At 37.2% G+C, this 24,948-nt stretch overlaps 1 protein-coding gene across 8 annotated transcripts in view; it reads right to left on the reverse strand.

The window, feature by feature from the left end:
* Window positions 1-453: 453 nt before the first annotated feature.
* Window positions 454-24,948, reverse strand: part of PPM1B (protein phosphatase, Mg2+/Mn2+ dependent 1B) — a 111,113-nt gene continuing 86,618 nt past the window's right edge. For 7 of the 8 annotated variants that reach the window (XM_050951888.1, XM_050951889.1, XM_050951895.1 and 4 more), the window contains 3 exons: window positions 12,548-12,659; window positions 11,231-11,288; window positions 3,363-4,437 (listed from right to left, as the gene is read on the reverse strand). In XM_050951888.1, the coding sequence (XP_050807845.1) occupies window positions 4,132-4,437; window positions 11,231-11,288; window positions 12,548-12,659 (476 nt within the window). In that variant the 3' untranslated portion in view covers window positions 3,363-4,131. Of the gene's footprint in view, window positions 2,311-3,362; window positions 4,438-11,230; window positions 11,289-12,547; window positions 12,660-24,948 lie in introns of those variants that run through there. The other variant, XM_050951893.1, reaches the window with a different exon arrangement.

Here is a 24,948-nt window from a genome sequence, read left to right on the forward strand (position 1 = left end):
TAGAGCCGCCCCTGTCTGAGATTGTCAAGCTGTTATACTTGGACAGTTTGTCTCAATTTTATTTGTGCAGATGCAGCTGGGGATCTTCCATGAATTTATGGCTAGAATTCAAATCCTGATCACTTTTGTTTTAATTCCATCGGAAGTTCTTACCAGACCTGATTTTACACTTTCCAATCTCTAGAATAATGGATAAACTACAACTAAACTAAGGTGAAAGGTTGTTGGCAGTTACAAGGCCAAATTCATCCCACTGTTTGTACCATTCTGTGACAGACGTGCCTATTCGGAGATTTTTGGTTTTGTATGTCACCAAAGGACCAACTCCTGAAGTCTTGGCCTTGTCAATACAGCAAAAACAAAACTGAATATTTAAAATTACACAAAAGAAAAGATAATCTAACTTTCTACCTTTTCAGCATAAATCCCTTCTGCACAAAATAGTGTATCACACTGTTTTAGCAATCCTTTATTGAAGATAACAAGTTGGTTATGTTCACTGTATTGTATGAAACATCACAATATCATACTGGGAAGGTACTATCAGTACAGGGTTGGACCAGAGCGGACAGTCTGAACAATAAACCATTTTGCATTCTTCATTCCCAATCTTTTAACAACCCAAAAACCCAGCAAAGGGACAAAAATCTGTTAACATCGTCATTTAGAACAATTTAACTTACAAGGCTAAAATCTAATGAATAAATAAAATATATTGTGGCAATAATCCTCTCTAGAACAAAAAACAAAACAAAACAAAAAAAATCAGATACACAATGAATCAAAATGATTGGGAAAGCTGCCCATAGGCACCAGTGAGAGAGAGAGAGAGAGAGAGAGTGTGTTTTTACAGACTCAGCATGGGGATAAAGTTACAGAAGAATAGCATGAATTCCATTTCACACAAAACCAGCTGATGACTGTCATTAGCTTAAACTACACACAAGGGCAATTACATCCTCGCTGAAACACAGTTTAAACAAATAGGAAAATGTTTACAAGGCATCCACAGCATGTAAAGCATGTACAGATGGATACATTCATTGTTTCCCCTCCCCAATAGCTTTTTTTAATTTTTTTTTTAGATAAATACTTTACTTTTCTCTGTTTTTAGCATCTACTGGACTCAATACATGCACAACTCAAAAGAATTCAGAAAAAAAATCAAAGTTATTGCAAAAATAGAATTAAACTAAGAATCTTCAAGTACCTTACATGACAGCCACTCTGTACCATGCCCATTGCTTATAAAATGAAAGGTCATTGAACCCATGAAAATATCTCTAATATTTTCTTAGATTTAAAATAGATAATTTTAACTGTATTTATAGTAATCTCAAAGTGATAAATTTGAGCTTTGAAAATAATGCAAACAATTAAAAATTATATCCATATTACACAAGACTTCTGTCTGTATCTTAAGCTGAAAAATCAGAGGAAACTATAGAAAACCACATGTAGAACAAAAATCACATTTTACATTATAATAAAGGCAAATTTTCAGCATTTTTAAAAAAACCTGCAGCAGTGAGTGAAATGTCAAATTAAGTTACATCTAACCATAAATTAATCAGTTTGGTTTTAAAAGTTTTTTTTTCTAGCAAGAGTTTAAGGATATGTTGTACGCGTGCGTAAAATTCCTATTGGTTTTAGATGCCTAAAATCTTCTATTATTGCCAAATACATTTATTATCAAGCAAGCAGTAGGCAATGTATCACAATTTGGACACTGTAGGGAAACCTAACAGTCTGGTAATACAGGTAAAACTGGAAAATTAAAAAAAAAAAAAAAAAAAGACAAATCCTATAGCATATTGCCCAACTGAAATTACTTCCAAGCCACAGAGCTGCAAAAGCCTTCCAACTTGGTAAAGTGAAATAAGTAACGTCTCATACAATTATTTGTACTCTTTCATGCTTATATGTTAAGTTTTGTTAAACCATAATGTATCTTCAGAGTACAACTACAATCCCACGCACCTCAGGTACATATATTGATTTGCTGAAAGAATCACTTTTTCCTTGTTTTTTTAGGGCTAAAAGTTCAACAAAGATGGAGTCAGTATGCCTGAGGCTGGTAAAGATACTGTAACACAGGCAATGCTAAGAGTGGCAATATCAGAAAACACAAAAACAAACAAGTGATGGAAAACTATCTTTCTGCCCATTTCACAAAATGTTGGAAATCCACCAGAATTTTCCCCTTGTATTGAAGAAAACTGATTAAGTTTTTTCCCCCATTTTTTTCAGAATCAAAAGCATTTTAGTAGATTTGTAAGGCTACCACGGATCTTCTAGATCTCCAGCACCCTACAGGAAAAGAAGAGGGAAAATATTAATACTCACCAATACAAAAAACTACATTCATAATTAATTGAATTCTAACAACATAATAAAATGTAACACGAGCAAGTAAAAAATGAAAGGAATGGCCATGTTTTCTATACTAATTTCCACATACACAAAATTGGTTTTTCCATGTATATCTCTGTTCACAGAATCTCTGGAATTCATCTCTGGAAGCAGCATGACTACCGATTAAAAGCTTAGCTATGCTTTTCTCTTACAGAACATATTAATGCAATAAAAATAATGCACTGCAATGAATATAAATAAAAACCTAAACAAATCACCCAGTGTATTAGTCCATCAATCTACCAGCTAACCAATACTTGAAAGAAAAACAAAACAAAACAAAACAAACAAACAAAAACATAAAAATCTGTGCAATGCCAAGGAAGATTTCTGAACTCTTGAAAGGGAATTTAGCAAGAGGTTCTCAGAGGAACTTACTCACTGAGGTAGTGAACTTTCATTTATATCTTTGTTGGATGATAAAAGCTATAATTTTGTGCAAGTGCTTCAACAACTGCAACCAAAATATAATAGAAACTGTAACAAAATACCTTTGTCACTGCTGACAATGGCATACTTTTGACAATGGCATTTCAGAAATAAACTACAGGCAGTTAGATTCACACTAACATAGTAATACGCTAATCTACTTGAAAGTGTGTATGTGCATGTGTGTACACAAAATGAAGAGGAATATAACACAAAATGTAGACTATAACCTAAAATACAACCGCATGTTTGCCTCAATTTTATTGTAGTGTTTAATTTAAAACTATGAAATATTGCTAGAACACAGATTACAGTTATGATAATAAAAACTCCCAGAATATTTGTGTGAATAGCTAGTTTAATAAACACTGTCAGGATCCTTGTTGTCTGTTATTAACAGTAGCTACAAATATTTCCAAACCATGACTAGATAATTAGTATTTCAAATGAACTTCCAAAAAGCTTGAGGTAGCACATCATCAACAAAATTACTTAAAAAAAGTCAATATGCATACAGATATTATTCCACATCATATTTTTTATTTGGATTTAAACAAATTTTTAGAGCTTCACGCTAAACACTAATTCTAAGTACATATTATTGTCTGATATACATTATGCTATAACCTATGGAACACTGAAGGATACAGTTCGAGAAAATAAGATATTCACACTGAACAGAAGATACAGTCTAAATTGAAAGGACCATACATGGAGGAAAAAAAGAGTGGCATAAATCCTAAAACAAGTGAAAAATTATTTTTGTAACTATGATAATGTGAACTATATACAATTCAAACAAACATGCAATATGTCGGATAGTATGCTGTGAAATAATTCAATTCAGAAATTTGAACAAAAAGATGTATTTGATTAAGATGCCAATATATGTAATGTAAAGTATTAAAATTCAGCACTCACTAGGAATGCGCTTACAACACAAAGAAAAACTTGCTTTGCATTTGTCAAAAATCCCTATTGCTGGTGTCACAGGGTTTTAAAAAAGTAAAACCTTAAGACTACCAACTACCAGTAATGTAGATGTCCTGTTTCCTGCTACACATAATATAAAATTTAATTACATTTTGTTTATTAATCCAAACTACAGTAAACAGTAACTTTTAAATTACTCAAAAAAGAATGACTTTTCATATAAAAAGTCTGTACATATAAATGTAGGTACAAACAAACTAACTTTCTAGAACTGATGCAACAATGTGCTGACATATGAATACATTAGAACAGCTAGGTCAAGCTATCAAATCAGCTATATGCAACACAAAGACATTACACCTGTTTATCACTCATCTCATTTCTCCCTGAATCTTCATTAGAGCTCTGCATTTCAGCAAGATGATTCTCAGATTCTGTTTGGGTGTCTGCCACTGGGTCACTGGGTCCAGCAAGATTATCAGAAGTAGATGCTGTAGCTGGTTCAGCAGTGCACTCTTCTCCCTGTATTTTAGCTAGCCTGTAACTAGTCAGCATCTCCTCCAGAAGGTGGCGGTAGTTGCCCCTATGATTAATTCTCATTTGCCTGAGAGCTTCCACCAATTTCCCCTGTGTTCCACTTTCCTCAGGTTCGCCAGGGTCCTTTTTTTAAGATTCAAGACCCCAAAATCAGTAGTTAAACTAGGATATTTTAGAATGATACATATATTTTAAAATACATTATATAAAAAGTCATTTCTGATTGAGGAAAAGATCTGAACTTTATGCCCTCCTATGCATATATAAAAATACCTTAAGTTAACAACATTCATCCTAAAATTAAGTTATTTGATTCACGTTTGTTTATTTTAGAATGGGCATTTAAGAAAATGCCTTGTATTTAAATTGTTTCTATTAAGACTTCCAGTATTGACAAACATTTCAATCTACTTTATGTGAGGCACAAAGAACAATATAAAAAAGATGACCCCAGAATAAATCGGCCCTTAGTTCAAACTATGTCTTTTGATGCACATAGATGTCTGACAGTCATTGACTTCAGTGGAAGCCAAAGAGTGAAGAACTTGGCCATTTAAATTTACACTAACTATTGAGTTAATATTTTAAAATGTAAAGTACTACTGATTCAGTAGCAATATACACCTGATGTGAACAGCTTAATTAAAAATGTTTATTGCCAATAATGTATGCTGTAGTATAAGAATTCACTTAATTGGTAAGTATTAACACTTGAAATCTGATTTTCTTCATGTGTACAATGCAGAAGGTAGAAGGCCAAGCTATTGCCAATCAGCATCACAAAGATACTGTTTCACAAAAACTCCAATGATCTAGCAATTTTTCTTCCCAAGCTGCTGTCAGGAAAATGAATATCCAGAATATCTAGCTAAAGCCAAATCCAACAACCTAAATTTAGGCACCCATCTCGAATTGTAGCCTATGATGTGGGAAGGAATCCTCCCCCTCAAGCTGCAGAAGCACTGTAGACTACTTCAACCAAATGGGTAAAGCAAACCAAAAAACCCTCTTGTTAGTCTGTGTGACGGTGTTTAGTGTGCTTTTTCCCGGAGAAAAAGTTGCATGGCTCTGAGGTCCAAACTGGCTATTTTAAGTTCCTGATCAGTGCCAAAACAGCTCTGCTGCTTTGAGGGACCAGAAGATATTTTAATGATTGATGCCTCACTAACGATCATGCTAGAAATAGTAGCTAGATATCACTGTAAGACTGGTGATTCTCACTACAAAAGATATTATAGGCAAATCATCCTGATTGCCACTTATGTTTTCCCACTGCCTCCTTCAATTCTGATCTGATTTTAGTGGCCCCTATTCTTGAGATCTTTCAGAGTTGTAACCAACATTGTAAGCTATCTGAGAACTTGGAATCCTAACCTTACAAATGTCAAACAATATCTAATTCTAGGGGGGTCATGAAAATATTGGCTGCCATAACATCTCTTTTCTCTAACCTTCAATTCCAATAATCAGAATAACTTGGTTTTAAAATGTGGGTGTCGTTTTCAAAATTTGTTATTGAATATAAAACTGTAAAATTTCTTTATTTCAGAGAACATAAAATGTTAATATTTGAAACTCCACTGAGGTTTCCTGTCCTGTGAAATTTGAAACACTTTTCCAAGGTGGCTAGTACTGACAGTTCAGACTTCTGCATTCAAGGGGAGCTGCAATGTCTCAAGCCATGGCTACAACAAGGGACTAGGGTAACACAGCTATAGTGCAATAGCTATGTTAGCATAACCCCATAGTGAATAAAGTCTACAGTGATGGAAGAAGTTTTTCATTAGGAATACCACCTACCCAAGTGATGGTAAGGTAGGCTGACAGACGCATTCTTCAATCAATCTAGCTGCATCTACACCAGGGATAACTATGGCACTCAGGTGTGGCTTTTTCACACCCCAGAATGCTGTAGCTACATCAACCTACTGTATACTGGTCTCTAATCAGTACAGTGTATGTATGAAGAACTACTGAAAATACAGCCACTTAAAAAAAACCACCACAAAAAACCTCCAATATCAGAGAACAATCCAACCTCTTTTTTAAATTAATAAAATAACTCTTCCTATTACATTTTAGCTAGCCTCTAATGATTTTTTCTGGTAGTATTGTAACCCTCTTAAAATAATTTTTATAAGTTGTTTCCATTTTAAATCCTTCAGCTACAGCATTAAGAAAATCAAATGCAAGTTAGCAAAAATGCATTATACTATTCGTTTAGACTGCAAACCTTTTGGTGCAAGGGTCTATTACATGTTGGGTACTGATTACTGTACAGCATCACATACATTTATAGTGCTATTAAGGAGCAGATCTTCTCTCCACCTTCCTATCTATGGAGATCCTTGTCTACAACAGAAATGGTGAAATTACTACACAAGAGTGCTACTCAAGGGTTCCTGGTAACCAAGCATGCCCCTAGGGATCAGTGATCATAGAATCATAGAATATCAGGGTTGGAAGGGACCTCAGGAGGTCACCTAGTCCAATCCCCTGCTCAAAGCAGGACCAATCCCCAGATGAGCCAGGATCCCAACTACTCCACTCCACACCAAGTAACAGTGCACAGGAGTCCAGTGACTACAACATCTCGGAGGCTCCAATACCACCCACAAAACAACGCTGCAACATTATAGGGAGGATTCCTTCCTCCACAGATCTCTTCCAGTACAGTGTAAGCATATATAACAGGGTTAGGCAACCTATGGCACGGGTGACAAAGGCGGCAAACGAGCTGATTTTCAGTGGCACTCATGCTGCCCGGGTCCTGGTCACCAATCTGGGGGGCTCTGCATTTTAATTTAATTTTAAATGAAGCTTCTTAAATATTTTAAAAACCTTATTTACTTTACATACAACAACAGTTTAGTTATATATTATAGACTTAGAAAGAGACCTTCTAAAATGTTAAAACGTATTACTGGCACGCGAAACCTCAAATTAGAGTGAATAAATGAAGACTCGGCACGCCACTTCTGAAAGGTTGCCGACCCCTGATATATAGGCTGTGCACTATGTTAAGGATTTGCTCTTAAGTCATTATTTAACAGAAATATATTTGAGAAATTAAATAGTTACCACAAGAAAGTGCACGAGACCCAAGGACAAAATTCTTGAGCTTGACTACAATTTAAATAAAAGCCTTTATCGCTGTGAAAAATATAAAAACATTTGTATTCTGAAAAAAATAATTTATAAAAGATGCTTTCTGAAAATTCTTGATCATCAAGCGATAAAGTTCATTTGTCATCAAATGAAGATTACTTTTTTTATTTAAAAGCAGCAAAGAATCCTGTGGCACCTTATAGACTAACCTACATTTTGGAGCATGAGCTTTCGTGGGTGAATACCCACTTCGTCAGATGCATGTATTCACCCACGAAAGCTCATGCTCCAAAACGTCTGTTAGTCTATAAGATGCAACAGGATTCTTTGCTGCTTTTACAGATCCAGACTAACAAGGCTACCCCTGATACTTTTTTTATTTAAGCTGTTCACACTGCAGTATATTGTTACAAGCTAGACATCTGCTCACATGCAAAATTCATATAAATATCTTTTACTTTATAATTTCATCAGTTCAGGTTTTATCCCACACCATATATTTTGTTGACCCTACATTAAAAATATGCAGTGCAAATCATATCTATATATGACGACTTTATCAATACTGTATAAATTAATTATAAGGAATGTCGGTAAATACATTAAGCATCACTAAATGAATGACTGAAGATTTCTGAATGTTGCCATAAGTAAGGCGTTTCAAAGATTGTTACAACAACATTGCATATTCTTCTTAGTCTATGTAAGAATACAGTTCACCAAAATAGGGTAAGACTCTCAGCAACGTAAAAATGAATGCAGCTCCAGATTGTGCAAATTAATACTAGCTGTGGATCTGGCCCACAATTTTTAATATAAAGCTCTGCTTTTGCTATAACATCACGTACACTAGGAGCATTGTGATATTTCATTTTGAAACATACTTTACAAGCCACCACTAACTGGGTGTGTTGTATGTATCCAGCCCTTTCCTTTGGTATCTGCTTGAATGCAGGTTTGTAGGGGTACTCCAGTTATGCTATCACAACACAAAGAAGAACAGAAGCATTTAACTAATAATGGAATTATTCCTTCTTCAGTTTTCTTCTCTAAGCATCAAGCTCAGGAGACTGAAGGAAAGTCCAGGGGCTAGGGGGGCGAGTTTAGCACTGACCTAGAGCAGTGTTTCTCAAGGACTGGTCCACGGACCAGAGTTGGTCCCTGCCTGAAACAGTTTAGTAAGGCAGTAAGCCAGTCCCTGGTATCAAAAAGGTTGCCAAACACTGACCTAGACTATCAGGTTCAACACAGCACATGAACTACTATGCTCAGCCTCTCTTACGGAGAAAGGAAAGTACCTTTCATCTACTGGGGTACTACAAAGAGGTGTCAGCTCTGTTGTCCAATGGCAGCACTGAGTTTTCTCCTCCCTTCAAGCCCTTCTGGGACATATGAGACGAGGACAGAGAAGGGAAATAATGCTGTTGCCAAATGAAGTAGATACTCCTATCAGAGAATCAAACTCTATCCTTTACCTAGTGTGGCTGATGCATTAAACTGCAGTTCCAGGTCTACAGGACCTCTTGGTCCTCCAATACTCAAAGATCACAGAGATTTCCCTTAATATAGGGATTTTATTCAATTCTAGCAGAAAAGAGCACTATATTTATATAGCTCAAAAAGTGTATTGCACTGTATTGTCCACAGTTTTGGGATAATAAAGTATTCAATGTAAATATAACCTTTAATAGTAAGCCTGCCCTCCCTTTGTTTTTACTATGCCCACCAGACCTGAATTTGTGTAAGAATTAACCAATTAGTTTAATAAAATACAAATAGATAATATTTAAGAACTGATGAAGCAGGTCCAAGACATTTCTTGAGATTCATCAGTAGCTGAGAGAATGCTTATCATATTTGTTTACTCTGGTTTTTGCCTTTGTGGAGCTACACAAATTATAACAATTTGGTCCTTTGTGTTTTCTTTTGAAAGTCTTTCTTTGTCACAAATATGCTGCAGCACCAGCAGGCATTTATAATTATCTGACAGAGAAACCAGATTTTTTATTTTCATTGCAAATGTTCTGAATTGGGTGCTTTAACTAATCTTAAGCATTTTCATTTTTGGAAATGGGTAAAAAGACACTGAGGCAGAGACAAAAATCTAGTATTCCAACTGTTAGGAGTCATGGTGGGTTGGAAGGATGCAGAGTTACTAAGGAAACACAGATGTTTGAGGATATGAAGACAGCTGAGACACTTGGAAGCATGCTGGTTTATTTTGGGAGGAACTGTGGCATAGTTTGAAAGGGTTAAGGATGTAAAATTTAACTCTAACCTTTATGATCTAAGACAAAAAACATAATATAAACAACAAATTTTAATTTTTAAAAAAAGACAGACACGACAATGAAAGCATTAGCTATTTATCTGTATTGCGATAGCACACAAAGGCCCAAATCAGAATCAAGGCCCCCAACTGTGCTAGTCTCTATAAAGACACACAGAAAGATGGGTCCTGCCTTGAAGAGCTTGCAATCTAAGGCCACATTTACACTAGAAAGTTTTACAGTAACTTTATTGCTGGCATACAGCTGCCAACATTGCAATTGCACATGCACTCTTAAGACAACACAACATATCAAGCTAACAGCCAACAGAAGGGAAGTAGATGGAGTGAGGCGAGAAAGACAGTGATAACAATAAGATCATATAATTACAGAGGCTAGTTATATGCACAATTAGATTCAGAATAATTTCAAAGTAGTTAAAATAAATAAATAAAATCTGACATCCCTATCTACCCTCTCACCAGAGCCTTCACTTGCTGACTGAATTTTTTTTAGGCATCTCAGCATGCATGGTTCCTGGGGACCATTTAGAGAACAGAGTAGTAGCTTTACAAATTAGCTTAGGAAGTGAACTATGGGTAAGTCAACATTTTGCTAAGCAATGAGAAATCATCAGTAACTTTTAAAAGGCTATCTAAACAAGTCAAAAAATTGTTTTAGTCTCCTATACAAGTCTCTAAACCAATTTGTCACTATGGAGCTGACTGACATGGAATGGCTGTGACAATTACTTTGTAAAACAGATGTTAAAAAAAGTGTAAACTATAAATTTCACATTTATTCCTTACTCAATCCAGTAATGTAGTAATTTAAACAGTTATTGCAACCCACTATATTTCATAGTGTTGAATTTTTTTTTGTCTAATTGAATGTTTAAAGATTTGAAAGCTCACGTGTTCAGGAGTTGAACAGATAGGCGTAAATAATTCATTAAAAAAATTAAATCAGGATGAACAAAGAACTTGTTACTTTCATTCAAGTGTAAATTATACTAGTTCTAAGCGATTTCACAAAAGATCTTCAAAACTGAAATACACTAACCTTCACTGGAATCATATGTGCAACATGCTAATATCACTACCAAAACCCTTTTCACTTAGTGCACACTCAACAGAAATTTTCTACATAAATATGATTCTTACAGGCACACAGAATTTGACACTAGATTTTCAAGTACAGGACACGTAACAAAATTACAATCTCATTAAATGTACTCTGGCTTTGAAGTAAGTAAACTACCAACAGCTCCTAAAGTACGTTCCCATATTGTGGCTCCATGGTCTTGAATGAAAAGCAGAAGCAGCCATTTATATTAAAAATTAATTCTTCAGAACTGGGTATCACACACAACATCACTGTCCCTTTAACAATAAAGTTCTTGAACAATGATATACATGCAAATATATATCAAATATTTAAATACGGGTTACTTAAATTTTGTTCTGTACCCCACCTGCATTGAAGTACTATGGTTTCCTCATTATTAGTGAAGTCTAAGACCCCAAAGTAAAACTTACCCCATCACTCTCTCTGTGTGGATTCAGCCTGTTATACACAGCTTCTATAATATTACGCCTAAAAATGAAGAAAAAAACAAAAAACAAAAAAAACCCCTGTAATATAGCAGCGAAATGCCAAATACATTAGAACATCCTACCAGACAAACGAAGAAATATTTCATGTCTAAACTTCTGTTTGTCTACTTTGCATATAAAGAGTTCAGTTAATGGTAACGAAGGATTTTTCAAGGCTTAGGTTTTTATGCGACCAAGGTTTTCCTCTTCTGAATTTTTGCTTCCCAGCCCTCCTCTCCTCTCAGGTTTTTATCCCGCTATATCTTCAGAGTTGCTTGAACATTTCATAAATTCCCACCATGTACATGCAGAATGTTCCAAGTTTTACATCCATACTTTCAGCTAAGCCCAGCAGTCTAAGAATTCCTAAGGTGAGCAGCAATTCTTACCATAAACAAACTGTGAAATGTGAAAATATATATTTTAAAATTGGTATTTTTGAGTCTTATGCTAGGAAATGATACCATGTATGGGAATCCCAATGTAGAAGATTTTAAACAGGTCTGTACCTTGGCTTAATAATGGCTTAAACAACCAAAACAACAGTTCACTAAAATTCTCTCTTGGGCTCATACTGCCAGTGACACAAACAAATCATTAGCAAAAACCTGGTGTCCCATCTATAGGCTTGCAAAAAAAACTAGTGTCCCACCACAGGCTTACCTCAATTTTTCCTAAAACATCATTTTAAAAAACATTTCACAATTTTAATACTGAAAAGTGCTTTCTACCTTTCAAACTTTCAGGCTGACATGTTAAACAAAATGGGTGCAATTTTTCTTCGAAGAGCGTAACGCTGGCACTGACCCAAGTACACGTTGGGCCCTGAGACCAAAAAATCAGAGTAGCATGAATATTGCTCAATTTTCGATTTTATCACTTTCTATAGATAGTGAACAAATATAAAGAACTAAAAATCCAAATATGCCAAATTTTATATCTTTAAATGTAATTGTATGGGATGGTAAACCAATATGTTATGTATCAAAATAGTCTATTTTCTTCCCTATTTGGGATGGAGTTGGGGGCTGGTAGTGGGAGAACAGAAAGTATTGCCTGTATTTTCTGTAGTGCAGACAGTGAACTAGTTTAATATATGAAAAACTGAGCAATGCTAAATGTTTTAGTAACTTAAGTTTGTACATCTTCTTTACTAAAGATAATCAAGTCTTCAGTTAATGAAGAAACATGTTGTACTTGTATTTGTAGTCAAAATTATAAATTACTAAAAGCCATAAATTGTTCCAGCACTGTACTTACTTGCCCGCTAGACCACCCCCAGGTGGTAAATTTGGGATATTCTCTGCAGATAAAATGCGCATTACTTGAGCAAGATCAGGCATTCCTTCCTCACCCGACTTCTCCATAATTTCTGGTTTAAAACAAAAAAAGTCCTAATTATTAGTTAAAAATCAATCAGCTGCAAACAGTAAAATAAAATCCAAGTTCTATTACTTTAGTATGGAAAAAGATTTCAATTTCAAAATAAAAAAATCTTTTTTCCCCATTGTACATAAGCAACATTATTCGTATGATGGTAGGTAGGCCCAGTCAGGATTGAGGCCTGTTGCAGTAAGGGCTCTGTAAACAGAATGCATTTCCAAAATAACCAGATATACTTTACTAAAACATTTGGCAATCTGAAATTTTTGAATTGCTGTGTATGTAATGCTATGTTACATGATTTATTTTCAGAAAATAGAACATCTTTGGTTTATTTGTTAATTCACCTTAAGGACTGCTCATGAAAAGTCAGAGCTGCTACAAGGTAAGGTCACACCACTTGCATCTATTATCAGGTATGCGCAAATTACCATAAACAAAACACAGGGAGAATAAAAGCCCTTTCTGGATGGTATAGAGGGGTTTGATTTTCTTTTTTTTGCATCTGACCAGGGTGGAGACTTGTTGAAATAAAGGAGAGAGATGTACCCTAGATGTACACAGGTCACAGTGAATTTTAGGTCAGATCCAGAAAGCCTTGTCGTCATCTCTTAAGAGACTGCTCAGTGTATGTGAAAGATAGTGCTTTTAGCACGATTACCCTTTTAAAAGCTTTGCTATTAAGAGGACAGCTTGTGTATCAAGGCAAACTGGATAACCGTCCTTCTAGACCTTATACAAGGTATGCTGATCACTTGCACTCTCCGCATAACTACAAGAAATCCATAAATATTTCCCAATGTTCTGGCATAGGAAAGGACAGTTTCTCTTCAGATTTCTTTAGTTGGAAGGAATTCCTTTTTGGGGTATGCCTACATTATCTGTCTCCATAGCAGTAGCCTGGTGCACTAGGCCTTGTTTTATCTTCCTAAGAATTTTGCTTTTTGTGGAAAGGAGAAGAACATAAGAATGCAATTTTACCTTCTTCTGAAAAGAGATTTCTTGGACCAATGTTGCAATTTTCTTGAACTACTGAAGAAGGCCACAGAAGTCCCAAAGGAGATCAGATAGGTGAGTAAGGCTTCCACAAAGAGAGTGCGAGGGGCTGGTAGGTCTCCTCAGAAGGCTGAGATACAGGGGAGGGAGAGGAACAGCTCATGCATCTTCTGCTTGCTGTTGACCTTGGAGAACAGCGCTGTCCCACCAAAGACTCAGCATTGCTGCACCTGGCAGGCTGAAAATTTGTTCCAACAACAGGAGGGAACCTGATGGGGTCTGGGATACAGTTTGGAGCCCTACTGAGCACCGCTGTTTCAAGGAATGGGAGATCAGTGCAGGTAGAAAGAAAGCTAGTGGAAGCAGACTAAGCTATATTGGGGAGACTGATCAAACAAACTGGCCACTGTATCTGGAGACTCCGCAGATTGACAAACCCTACTCAAACTACTCTTTAGCTGGGAAATGCTTGCAACTTGTAACAGACAATACACAACTGCTGCTGCAGCTCACTGAAGAATTCCACCGCTGATTATGAATGAATATGGAGAAGAAGAAACTGCTGACCAGAAACTGGGTCCCACAGGCGTGGAATGGGACCCAGGAGTGAAGGCAGCAGAGAAAGGAGGAACCCAAGAAAAATATTCAAAGCAATTAGATGAGAAAAACTATTGAAGGTGTTAGTTTGCTGCTGGACGCAGAAAAACTGGCATTTAAATTCCAGCGCTGGCTTTTAAAAGGCCAAAGCTAGTGCCTAGAAAAGAGAAATTTTTATATACTTCTCTCCCATATAGGAATTGGCAAGATTTAGGCAGAAGTGGCTCTAGACTGACAGAGGAACACTTCAAGGGAACAGAAGAGAAAGTATGAAAAAACAGAGCACATATATAAATACTCCAACCATAAAAAAAATGGTTATACAGTAGACAAGAAAAAAATTATACCAAGCTACCATCTTCAAAGATATTTGGAAAATCCTGAAAACAAACACTGCACTACTGCTTACACAAGTATAATGAGGTGGCAAGGTTTTGCTGTTGGCCGCACTTTTAGGGACTTCTGGAAAATGCTTCTTGATTCCTGTTTGCCCACTGTGGCTCTCATCTCTTATTAAATACCAAAGGAGGTGGCAGTAGCTCACTTAGCTGAGGAATTTTAGGAACACAGACATTCTAAAATTCTATTTGCGGAATGATGTCCAATGAAATACATTTTGTATAAAATGCTGGCAAGGGGTGAGAGCAGGCTTGGTTGGGCAAGAAGACTGGGATTGGAATGAGAAACCTGAGAAGTGAGAGATGGGAACAAGGAGCCAGAGGTGGGAAAGAGACTGGACTGATCCACAGATAGCTTGGGTAATGCTTGGAAGAATGGGCAGAAGAGTCTGTGACCAGCCGAGAACACTCCTCTCTAGAGTGGGAATGGAACCCAAGATTCCTGAAAACAACAAGGAGTCCGGTGGCACTCATTTTTGTGGCTACAGACTAACATGGCTACCCCCGATACAAGATTCTTGAGTTTCACCATTCCTTTACTATCAGCAAACATCTGTGAAACTCTCTGGCACAGCGTCCCGACCCTTCTAGTGTTCGTTCATGGAGGAGGACAATCTAAAGCTAATGCTACAATAAATTTGTTAGTCTCTGGCCTGGTCTACACTACGCATTTAAACCGAATTTAGCAGCGTTAAACCGATTTAACCCTGCACTCGTCCACACAACGAGGCCCTTTATATCGATATAAAGGGCTCTTTAAACCGGTTTCTGTACTCCTCCCCGATGAGAGGAGTAACGCTGAAATCGGTATTGCCATGTCGGATTAGGGTTAATGTGGCCGCAAATCGACGGTATTGGCCTCTGGGCGGTATCCCACAGTGCCTCACTGTGACCACTCTGGAAAGCAATCTGAACTTGGATGCACTGGCCAGGTAGACAGGAAAAGCCCCGTGAACTTTTGAATTTCATTTCCTGTTTGCCCAGCGTGGAGCTCTGATCAGCACGGGTGGCAATACAGTCACAAATCCAAAGAGAGCTCCAGCATGGACCGTACGGGAGATAGTGGATCTAAACGCTGTATGGGGAAACAAAACTGTTCTATCAGAGCTCCGTTACAGAAGACAAAATGCCAAAGCATTTGAAAAAAATCTCCAGGCTATGATAGACAGAGTCCACAGCAGGGACTCAGCACAGTGTTGCATGACAAGCGTAACAGAAAGCCAAAGAATCAAATGGACACTAACGGAGGGAGGGAGGGGGTACTGAGGACTCCAGCTATCCCACAGTCCCCGTAGTCTCTGAAAGCATTTGCATTCTTGGCTGAGCTCCCAATGCCTGTAGGTCAAACACATTGTCCGGGGTGGTTCAGAGTATAGCTCGTCAATTTACCCCTTCTCCCCCCCGTGAAAGAAAAGGGAAAAAAATCGTTTCTTGACTTTTTTCAATATCACCGTATGTCTACTGCATGCTGCTGGCAGACGCGGTGCTGCGGCACTGAACAGCAGCATCCTCTTCCCCTCCCTTCCCCGGTGGCAGACGGTACAGTTCAGAATGACTGATAGCCGTCCTCGTCATCATCCCGTGAGTGCTCCTGGCTGGCCTCAAGTGAGGTCGGCCAAGGGCGCCTGGGTAAAAATAGGAATGACTCCCGGTCATTCCTGGCAGATGGTACAGAATGGCTGATAACCGTCTTCATCATAGCAACTGGGGGCTGAGCTCCATCAGGCACTCCCCCCCCTTCACGTCTAAAGAAAAGATTCTGCACTGCCTGGACTATCTTAGCAGCGGGATGCTGGGCTCCTCTCCTCCCACTCCCGTTTAATGTCCTGCCTGGACTATCATAGCAGCTGGAGGCTGCCTCCCCCTCATTTTATCTCACTAAAAAGTCAGTGTTGCTTATTCCTGCATTCTTTATTACTTCATCACACAAATGGGGGAACACTACAACAGTAGCCCAGGAAGGCTGGGAGAGGAGGGAAGCAATGGGTGGAGTTGTTGCAGGGGCACCCCCTGGAATGGCATGCAGCTCATCATTTCTGCGGGATCTGACATGGAGCGGCTGTGCTCTCTGGTTCTCTAGTACATTTGCCCCATATTCTAGGCAGGACTGACTATTTTTAGATAAAACATAAAGGAGGGAATGACCCGGGGAGTCATTCCCATTTTTGTTTTTGCGCCCCCAGCCAACCTCAGCAAAGGCCAGCCAGGAGCACCCATGACAGCAGCAGACAGTACAGAATGATTGATAACCGTCATCTTATCGCAATTTACACTGGCATGGCAGACGGTACAGAATGACTGATAACTGTCTCTGCTACCCTGCAAAGGCAAATGAATGCTGCTGTGTAGTGCTGCAGTACCGCCTCTGTCAGCAGCATCCAGTAAACATATGGTGACAGTGACAAAAGGCAAAAAGGGCTCCATGGTTGCCATGCTATGGCGTCTGCAAGGGAAATTGAGGGAAAAAGGGCGCAAAATGATTGTCTGCCGTTGCTTTCACGGAGGAAGGAATGAGTGACGACATTTACCCAGAATCACCCGCGACACTGTTATTGCACCATCATGCATTGGGATCTCAACCCAGAATTCCAATGGGCGGAGGAGACTGCGGGAACTATGGGATAGCTACGGGACAGCTACCCACAGTGCAACGCTCCACAAATCGACACTAGCCTCGGTACATGGACGCACATGGCAGAATTACTGTGGTTAGTGTGGCCATGTGCACTTGACTTTATACAATCTGTTTTACAAAACCGGTTTATGTAAAATCGGAATAATCCTGTAGTGTAGACATACCCTCTAAGATGCCACAAGTACTCCTATTTTTACTCCTGTCAGTTACTCTATTAGTTCAAGTGCCAAAGGTCTGTGCAGTGAATCTAAAGGTTCCCAACACTGCTGCTGACCCATGTGGGTATCAGTATGTTGTCACATGATGGAATCTGTTTTTTCAGTTTGCTTTTTTAAAATGTAGGAAATTAAACAAAGAATCTATCTGAAAAACAACATTTTTCAATTTCACACTCAAAAGCTAGGAAATGCCAGAATTAAGGTTGCCTGTGCAACCTCAATTTGGCCTTCTTCTATGTATGCATTATTGTACAATTTAATTAAATGATCACATTATCTTTTCTACAGAGCTGCTGCTCCACTGTTCTTTTAACAGGTTTTGTGTGGCAGAGTATACATATGCTCTACCACCAGATTTTTGAAGCAAGGCATTTTAGCCACAGGTCAGAGACTTGGTATTTCTTGCCTATTTTCATGTCATGCCAAGTTCCAGATGAATTGGTAAGGTACAGGATATACTAGGTTAAAAAAAACTGAAGCATTTAACATTTCTAGCTATGTGTGTATTAAAAGGGAACAAACAGTAATGAACTGAAAACAAACTGAATATAGATGTATAATAAATGATTACCCATATTTTAGGAGGAAAAAAAAAAAACATTTCTACTCCTCACGAAGGAACTAAAAAAAGTTATAGTTACGATTATCTGCCAACTAATATACTCTACACTAGTAGGCTTTGAACCTGACCAAGAGAAAAGTATAGTTTTGAATTAGGAGTAATTCATTATCAAAGACACTAGTTTTAAATAGTGACAGTATAAAAATGGCATCTTACTTATAAGGTTTTTTTGTTTTTTTTTTTTGGTGTATTCACAGTAAGATCCTTTGTATTCCTGCAGACCCAACCTAGCTAAGGCTGAGTAAGTTGGAATCTATTCTGTCTCATACATCAACACTTTACTTACTAGGACACAATCATTTAAACCTATGCAACCCAAGAAAGACAATTATGTGACATAAAAACCAAGTACACTACTTTTAAAACCTTTTTTTAAACAAAGCCTAAAATTTGGGCCAAAAAGATGTAAGTGTACTTTAAATCCAGAGTGTGTATGTACTCAATTAAGAATTAAATAAAATATTTGTTTTGATTTAAATAATAAAGACACTTATACAAGACTCTGGGCACCCTAACACATAATTAATACTACAACAAATCCTAATCAGCAGTAAAATAAATATTCAAAAGAGAATTCTCTCAGCCAGCCAACTAGCCACAAAACCAATTCATTTCCAAACTGTCGTCATTTCAGGAAGTATACCTCCAGCTCTCAAAAAATCTTATCAAATATATGTTTTGCTCCATGCCCAAAAAAGGTCATAAAATACAGGATATTTCAGACTAAGAGGAGTAGTAAGTTCCTGATTCTTGTAGCACTCACAGAGAATGATGCCCTGCCAACACCTTTTATAACTATGGGATTCCAACTGAAGTGCCTCTGCTGACCATAGCTGCAGCAGTGTGGCATAGACAGAAAAGAGCCAGGCCATTACTGTATAAATCCAATAGTTGAAAGCCTTTGCTTCATATATCATAAGCAGAATAAAACCATTCCATATCATGAAAAGTATCAACAAATGGACTACCACACTAATCAAGCCATCATTCAACTACAAGAATATGATGTGAACTAAAAAATAACTGAAGTTATCCACAGCAACACTCCCTTTAACTAAACAAAATAATTATCTCCCTCACACCACACTATGTCCCTCCAAATAACTAACTCAATCTATTAAATCAAGTTGTCATGTCCCTGTTTTTTCTCCCTCTATGGCCACATCTGTAGCTTTTCTTAAAAACACTTGGCAGATACCCTACTATTTCTAAACAAGTTAATACTAGCAAACATAGCTAACTTATCCCCCACCCCCTGAATAATCTGTCTCATGCACATCACTTATTTGCCAAAGTTGGTTGGTTTGTTTTGTAAATAAATCACCTGAAGAGCTCCCATTAAAATGAAGAAACTAAAATATTTGAGATAGCTAGCCATGTTCATTGTTGGATAAATAAATTATTGACCTTGATCCATCAAATGCAACTTTACAAATAGGCTTCAGAACTACTCATAGCTTGTGCCTTTGCAATATGGTAGAACACACTGTAGATGTCATGACACAAAAGTAGCTTTATAACAGTTACAGTAGATAACCCCCTTTAAAAACAATCTCAGACCCAGCTGAGAGCGTAAGTGATTTCTAAGCAGTGCACTGAACGCTTGAGAAAGGCATATGAAACAGTCAAATCAAATTGTAAGCACATAGGGTCACTGAACTTTACTAGTAAGCCCTAGAACAGCTTGATTTTTTACAGACCATTACATACCACACAATTTAATCATGTGTCCAAACCTAACAAGAACCATACTCTTCACTACTTTGGGGTTTTATATTAAAAGACAAACTGTGATTTAAGACACAAGATTATATCCACATCACCACCCTTAGCACACTAAACAACCACCAACATAAAAATAATGTCTTGGTTATCAAATTGAGCTAGTATCCCATTAAAATCTACAGAACTTTTCTGTAGTGAGTGGAAAAAAATGTCATTTCTATGAGCGTGACTTAAGTGCTTTGCTTCAGGAAGTATATTTCTCAGTCAAAAGGTCTGGCATATTTAGAACTCACATCAGGACAATATTTACTTAAAGCATTTTTATTGACAGGTGCAAATATCTCAAATCTAAAAAAGAAATTAATTTAAATTTTTATAGCCTCTTAGCTATCACGGTTTAATACATCATGGAAGAGCTCTTTTAAAAAAACAACATTTGGAATATTTTTAACTTGGGTATTTCAAAAGTAAAACAAATGCTACATCATTCTTATTAGACATAATTAACTTTACATCACTTTTTCAATTTAAGAGACTTTATGGACAGAACAAGCAGAGATTAATAAAAGTGTTATAAGATTTATGTGGTGACTTAACAGGGGGCTAAGTCAAACAGTCTTCCTTTTAGTAAACAATGTTGTTGGTTTGTTTTTTTTGCAATTTAGTGTCTTATTTCACATTCTAACAGTTCTAAGATCTATTATACTTATTTGAACAGAATTATCCAATCTCTTTTCTTTATAATGCTAGCTTGAAATTAAATACAATACAAAACCATACTGCTTTTACTTTTGCTGTTGAGCACACTTTCACACAATATTTTAATTGGCAACATATTTTTGCCATCCAGTACTCAATGGTAGTTTCTACCAAGTTCTTTCTTTGAGGATGCAGATAGCATTTTAAAATTTGAAAGCACAACTATCATTGTACTGCCCCCCGTAAATGTTAGCCTTATTAAACGTTATTTCATAAAATGACCGATGTGATTAGAAGAAATGTATCCTGTTCTTTTGTGTCCATCTGGTAGAGAACAAATTCACACATCCTAAAAGTTAATTTTCCTCCCCCTCCCCCTTCCTATTTCATTCTCTCCTTTTCCTTCAATTCCTTTTCTTTGAAAAAAATCTTAAAACAAGAAAAACCCAAACAAGCAAAATGACAAAGCTTGTATTTCCTATTCTTTAAATCTTTAGATTTTCTTTTCCCATCCCCTTCCCTCTCACCCCCAGAACAGACTATTCTCTTTTCCTGCATTTTCCACCATACTCTGTTCCTCCTCAAACACTCTCTCTTCTTAGCTCCTCCCTCCTTAACGCTTCTCAGCGGGAAGCAGAGGTCACTTTTGCTCCCTTATAGAAACAGTGGACCAGTAGCTGAATGGGACCAAGTTCTTCTGATATGTAAGCAATGGTAGAAAGATGCAGTATTGGATCTTGGATATCTGAATTCTCTTCTCTGCTAGTTCCCTTTTTGTTCTCTGCTCCTGACCTCATCCTTTGGATAAAGACTATATCTTGACACACACTTGGGCTATGATCCTGTCTCTGCTTTTCTGTGAAGTCTATGGGAGAGTGCCTCTATGGAGCTGGGCAGAATTAGTAACCCTGAGGCAATTTTTAACGTACATATGGAACACAAAAGACCATTACAATCACACGCACAACTGCAAGTTCAAATTAGTCTGAAATTACATGCACATTTTTAACACCTAACATTTGAAAAATCTGATTCCTCATGGCAAGTAAACCCTACACTAGTCTTTTTGTGAAATACCACATGTAACTTAACTGTAGCTGAAATTACTTATTATGTTCCATTCTCAAAGACTAGTCCAGGTCCTGCATTTTTTTTCCCCTCATTGTCTGCATCATGGAAACACAGAATTTTACTTTCTTGGTACACTCTGATTACTGGTGTATGAGGAGAGCATAAAAAAATCCACTCTGCTGGGAAGAGAGGGGAGCTTTCCTTGGTGAGTGCCATTAAATTCTGCAAGATCCATTTTTCTTTTTTTCAAAACAACAACAACAAAAAAGATATTTAGTCCTTACAGTTGCAATGAATCTTGAAAATATTAACTTAGTATAAACTGCTGCTGTGTATTCTTAAGCCTGCAGACGAACAGCTCACAGTACCTCTGATGTTACTGAATTTTGTCACACTGAGGCAGAGTAAAAGCTGACCAAAGTCTTGCCAGTTATCATTGCTGATATTGAGAATCCTGGGCCAAGCAGTGAACTGAAAATACAAGTTTTTTCTCTGCTGTAACTTTAGGAAGCTACCTTTTCCTTAAAATCTCACATATTTATTTTATTCAACTACTCCATCATGTCTCATATCAAAAGGGACTGTTAATTATAAATACTGGTTGAACGATGAAGATACCACTTTCCAATTCTTCATTCCAAAGAACAAAATAGTACTCTTACTGCAATCCATTGGACCACTACCACCTCTCAAAGATCAAAGACTGTAGATTATTGAGAGAACTCATGTCCTTCAGTTGACAACTAAGTAATTTGTTTTAAAATAAAGGTCAGTTATATTTCACTCTGTTTGGATAGGCAAATCTTTATGTATTTATACGCTACTCTTGAGGCCTGATCCACCCAAGCGCTTAAGCATATGACTAACTTAAGCACACGAGTAGTTCCATTGGCATCAATGGGATGAGTCATGTGCTGAAAGCTAGGCACATGTTTAAGTACCTTGCTGAATTTGGGCCTGAAAACAATCACTACAGTGACTGTGAACATGGGAAGACACAGTCTTACTGACCATTATAAACATGAGTACATCAAGAATATACCTACATAAAAAATACTAATAAAAAAAATGCATTAGGAAGCAGGAAGTCAAACAAAAAGAGTGGGTCACCTGGCACACTCTCACCAGCAACCCAACTCTTCCATTTAACAGGCTGGGACTATAAAGTGTATTAGATTGCAAAATCAACTAAACGACTTTCACAAATTACCAGTTCTTGCACTCTATTCTCCAGAGTGCATTCTATCCAAAAATGCATGCAAAACTGGTGAGAGCAATTAGCTCTCTTCTGATGTTTTCTTAAAAAGAGGCTCCTTCTCATTTACAAAGCTGCTACTTTTTTTTTAAATATTCAACCAATTGTTCCAAACTTGACACCAAACATATTCCTCGTTGAAGAGTAAATACATGTCACAACGTAAATTTTAAAGACAAACTATATAAGTTATCTGGACACAACAGACGCAATGGAGTCAAACAATTTTCCCACACTCAAATAGCAAACAAACCATCTAAAGTGTCTACTTCAAGCTCCCACAAAAAGTCTACTTCTGTCCTATACATATTTGATGAAAAAATTTAATAGTAAAATTATAGGCTGCCAATCTCTTAAACCAGAATTCAGCCACTTTATTAAGGAAACAATACACATCTAGTCAAAAGGCTAGAGAGATAATGAATTTATTGAGGATCGACAAAATATGCTGGGAGAAAAAAAGGGAGGGGAAATATTGTGGGTTCTTCTGCTTTGTCTTCTGTTGTCCTTACTTCCTTCTATTCTTGATATAAATTCCTTGACTACTAACTCTCATTTCTTGTCAAGTGTATGTCACTTAAAGGTCTTATACTTTATCCAACGTACAGAGCATTGAATGGCAGGGGGAACTCCTGTTGGAAAACCAAAAACAACTGAAATAATACGACTGACAAATGTCTGGGTAACTTATTTCTGTTGAATACTCCGGCTTACCAGTCATTTATATTTTGAGTTATTTCAAAATAGTATTAGATCAAAAGGAATATTCCCCTATATTTGAAATAAAGGTCATGGGTTTCAGACTTTATTTTATGTTTATGTAATATAAGTCTATTTTTCAAAATCTGAATTATGTATATTTCTGTCCAAAATTAGATTTGGTGGACTGTTATAAACAAAAAGCAGTAGCTTATAATAGTAGTATACTTCCCAGATCATTTCTATTTAGTTTGAGTGGGTTAATTTCGGGAATTATCTGACAGGCCACCTCTTAAACTTTTCAGTAATCTGCATTTACAAAAGCTGCCCTGTTTTTACTGTTCTACATATTTCATAGCTACTTAGGGTATGTCTTCACTACCGGCCAGATGGGTGGGCAGCAATCGATCCAGCGGGGATTGATTTATCGTGTCTAGTCTAGATCCCCGAGTGCTCTTCCGTCGACTCCTGTACTCCAGCTCAGCAAGAGGCGCAGGCAGAGTCAACTCACCGTAGTGAAGCCACCACAGTAAGTAGATCTAAGTACATCAACTTCAGCTACATTATTCACATAGCTGAAGTTGCGTAACTTGGATCGACCCCTTTCCCCCCCTACAGTGTAGCCCAGGCCTCAGTGTAATCAGAAACAGACACCAAAAAAGCTGAGAAAAGCAAAGTAGCATGAGAAAATTTGTGACAATGATGAGTGTGGGTGGCTTTCCCAGAGTCCATTAACAGTTTGTATGTTCACTTATTCAACAGATATACACTTAATGATATATATTTTTATCTTAAAATAGGTCATCTAGGAAGTCAAAGAATTTACACCAAAAATTTTCAAGGAAATATGCCAAAAGTTAGCATTTCAGAAGTCACCATTATCTACCATTAAACTCAGCGGGAGCTGCAAAAACTCACTACCCCTGAGGGGCGGAGGGGGGGAGGGTGTGTGGAATCAGACCACCTATTAAGATAACTAATCTAGGTCCCAAGTTAGCAAAGAACAAAGCCTGAACTCAACTTTAAGTTCACAAGTAGCCTCACTGAAGTCTATGGGACTACTAACATGCTTAAAAGACAACAACATGCTTAGGTGCCATCCTGAATCAGGGCCTCAAGGCACCAAAAATATTTTTTTTAAATATTAGGGTCTTGTATGTATCATCAGCTATTCCACCATGAATGTATTATTAAACACTAAGACACTAATGCACATAAGAAAAGTTTAGTTTAGACCCACTTCTTTATTTTGCCATATAATTCTGTATATGACTGTGTGCAACAAGAATATTAAGTGAAGTAATTTTCTTAGAAAGAATGATTTTCACAAATAAGGTTTAACTAACTTTGCATAATTCTAAGC

Source organism: Gopherus flavomarginatus, chromosome 4 (genome assembly GCF_025201925.1).
Source record: "Gopherus flavomarginatus isolate rGopFla2 chromosome 4, rGopFla2.mat.asm, whole genome shotgun sequence".
In the NCBI taxonomy this organism is placed as follows: Eukaryota; Metazoa; Chordata; order Testudines; family Testudinidae; genus Gopherus; species Gopherus flavomarginatus.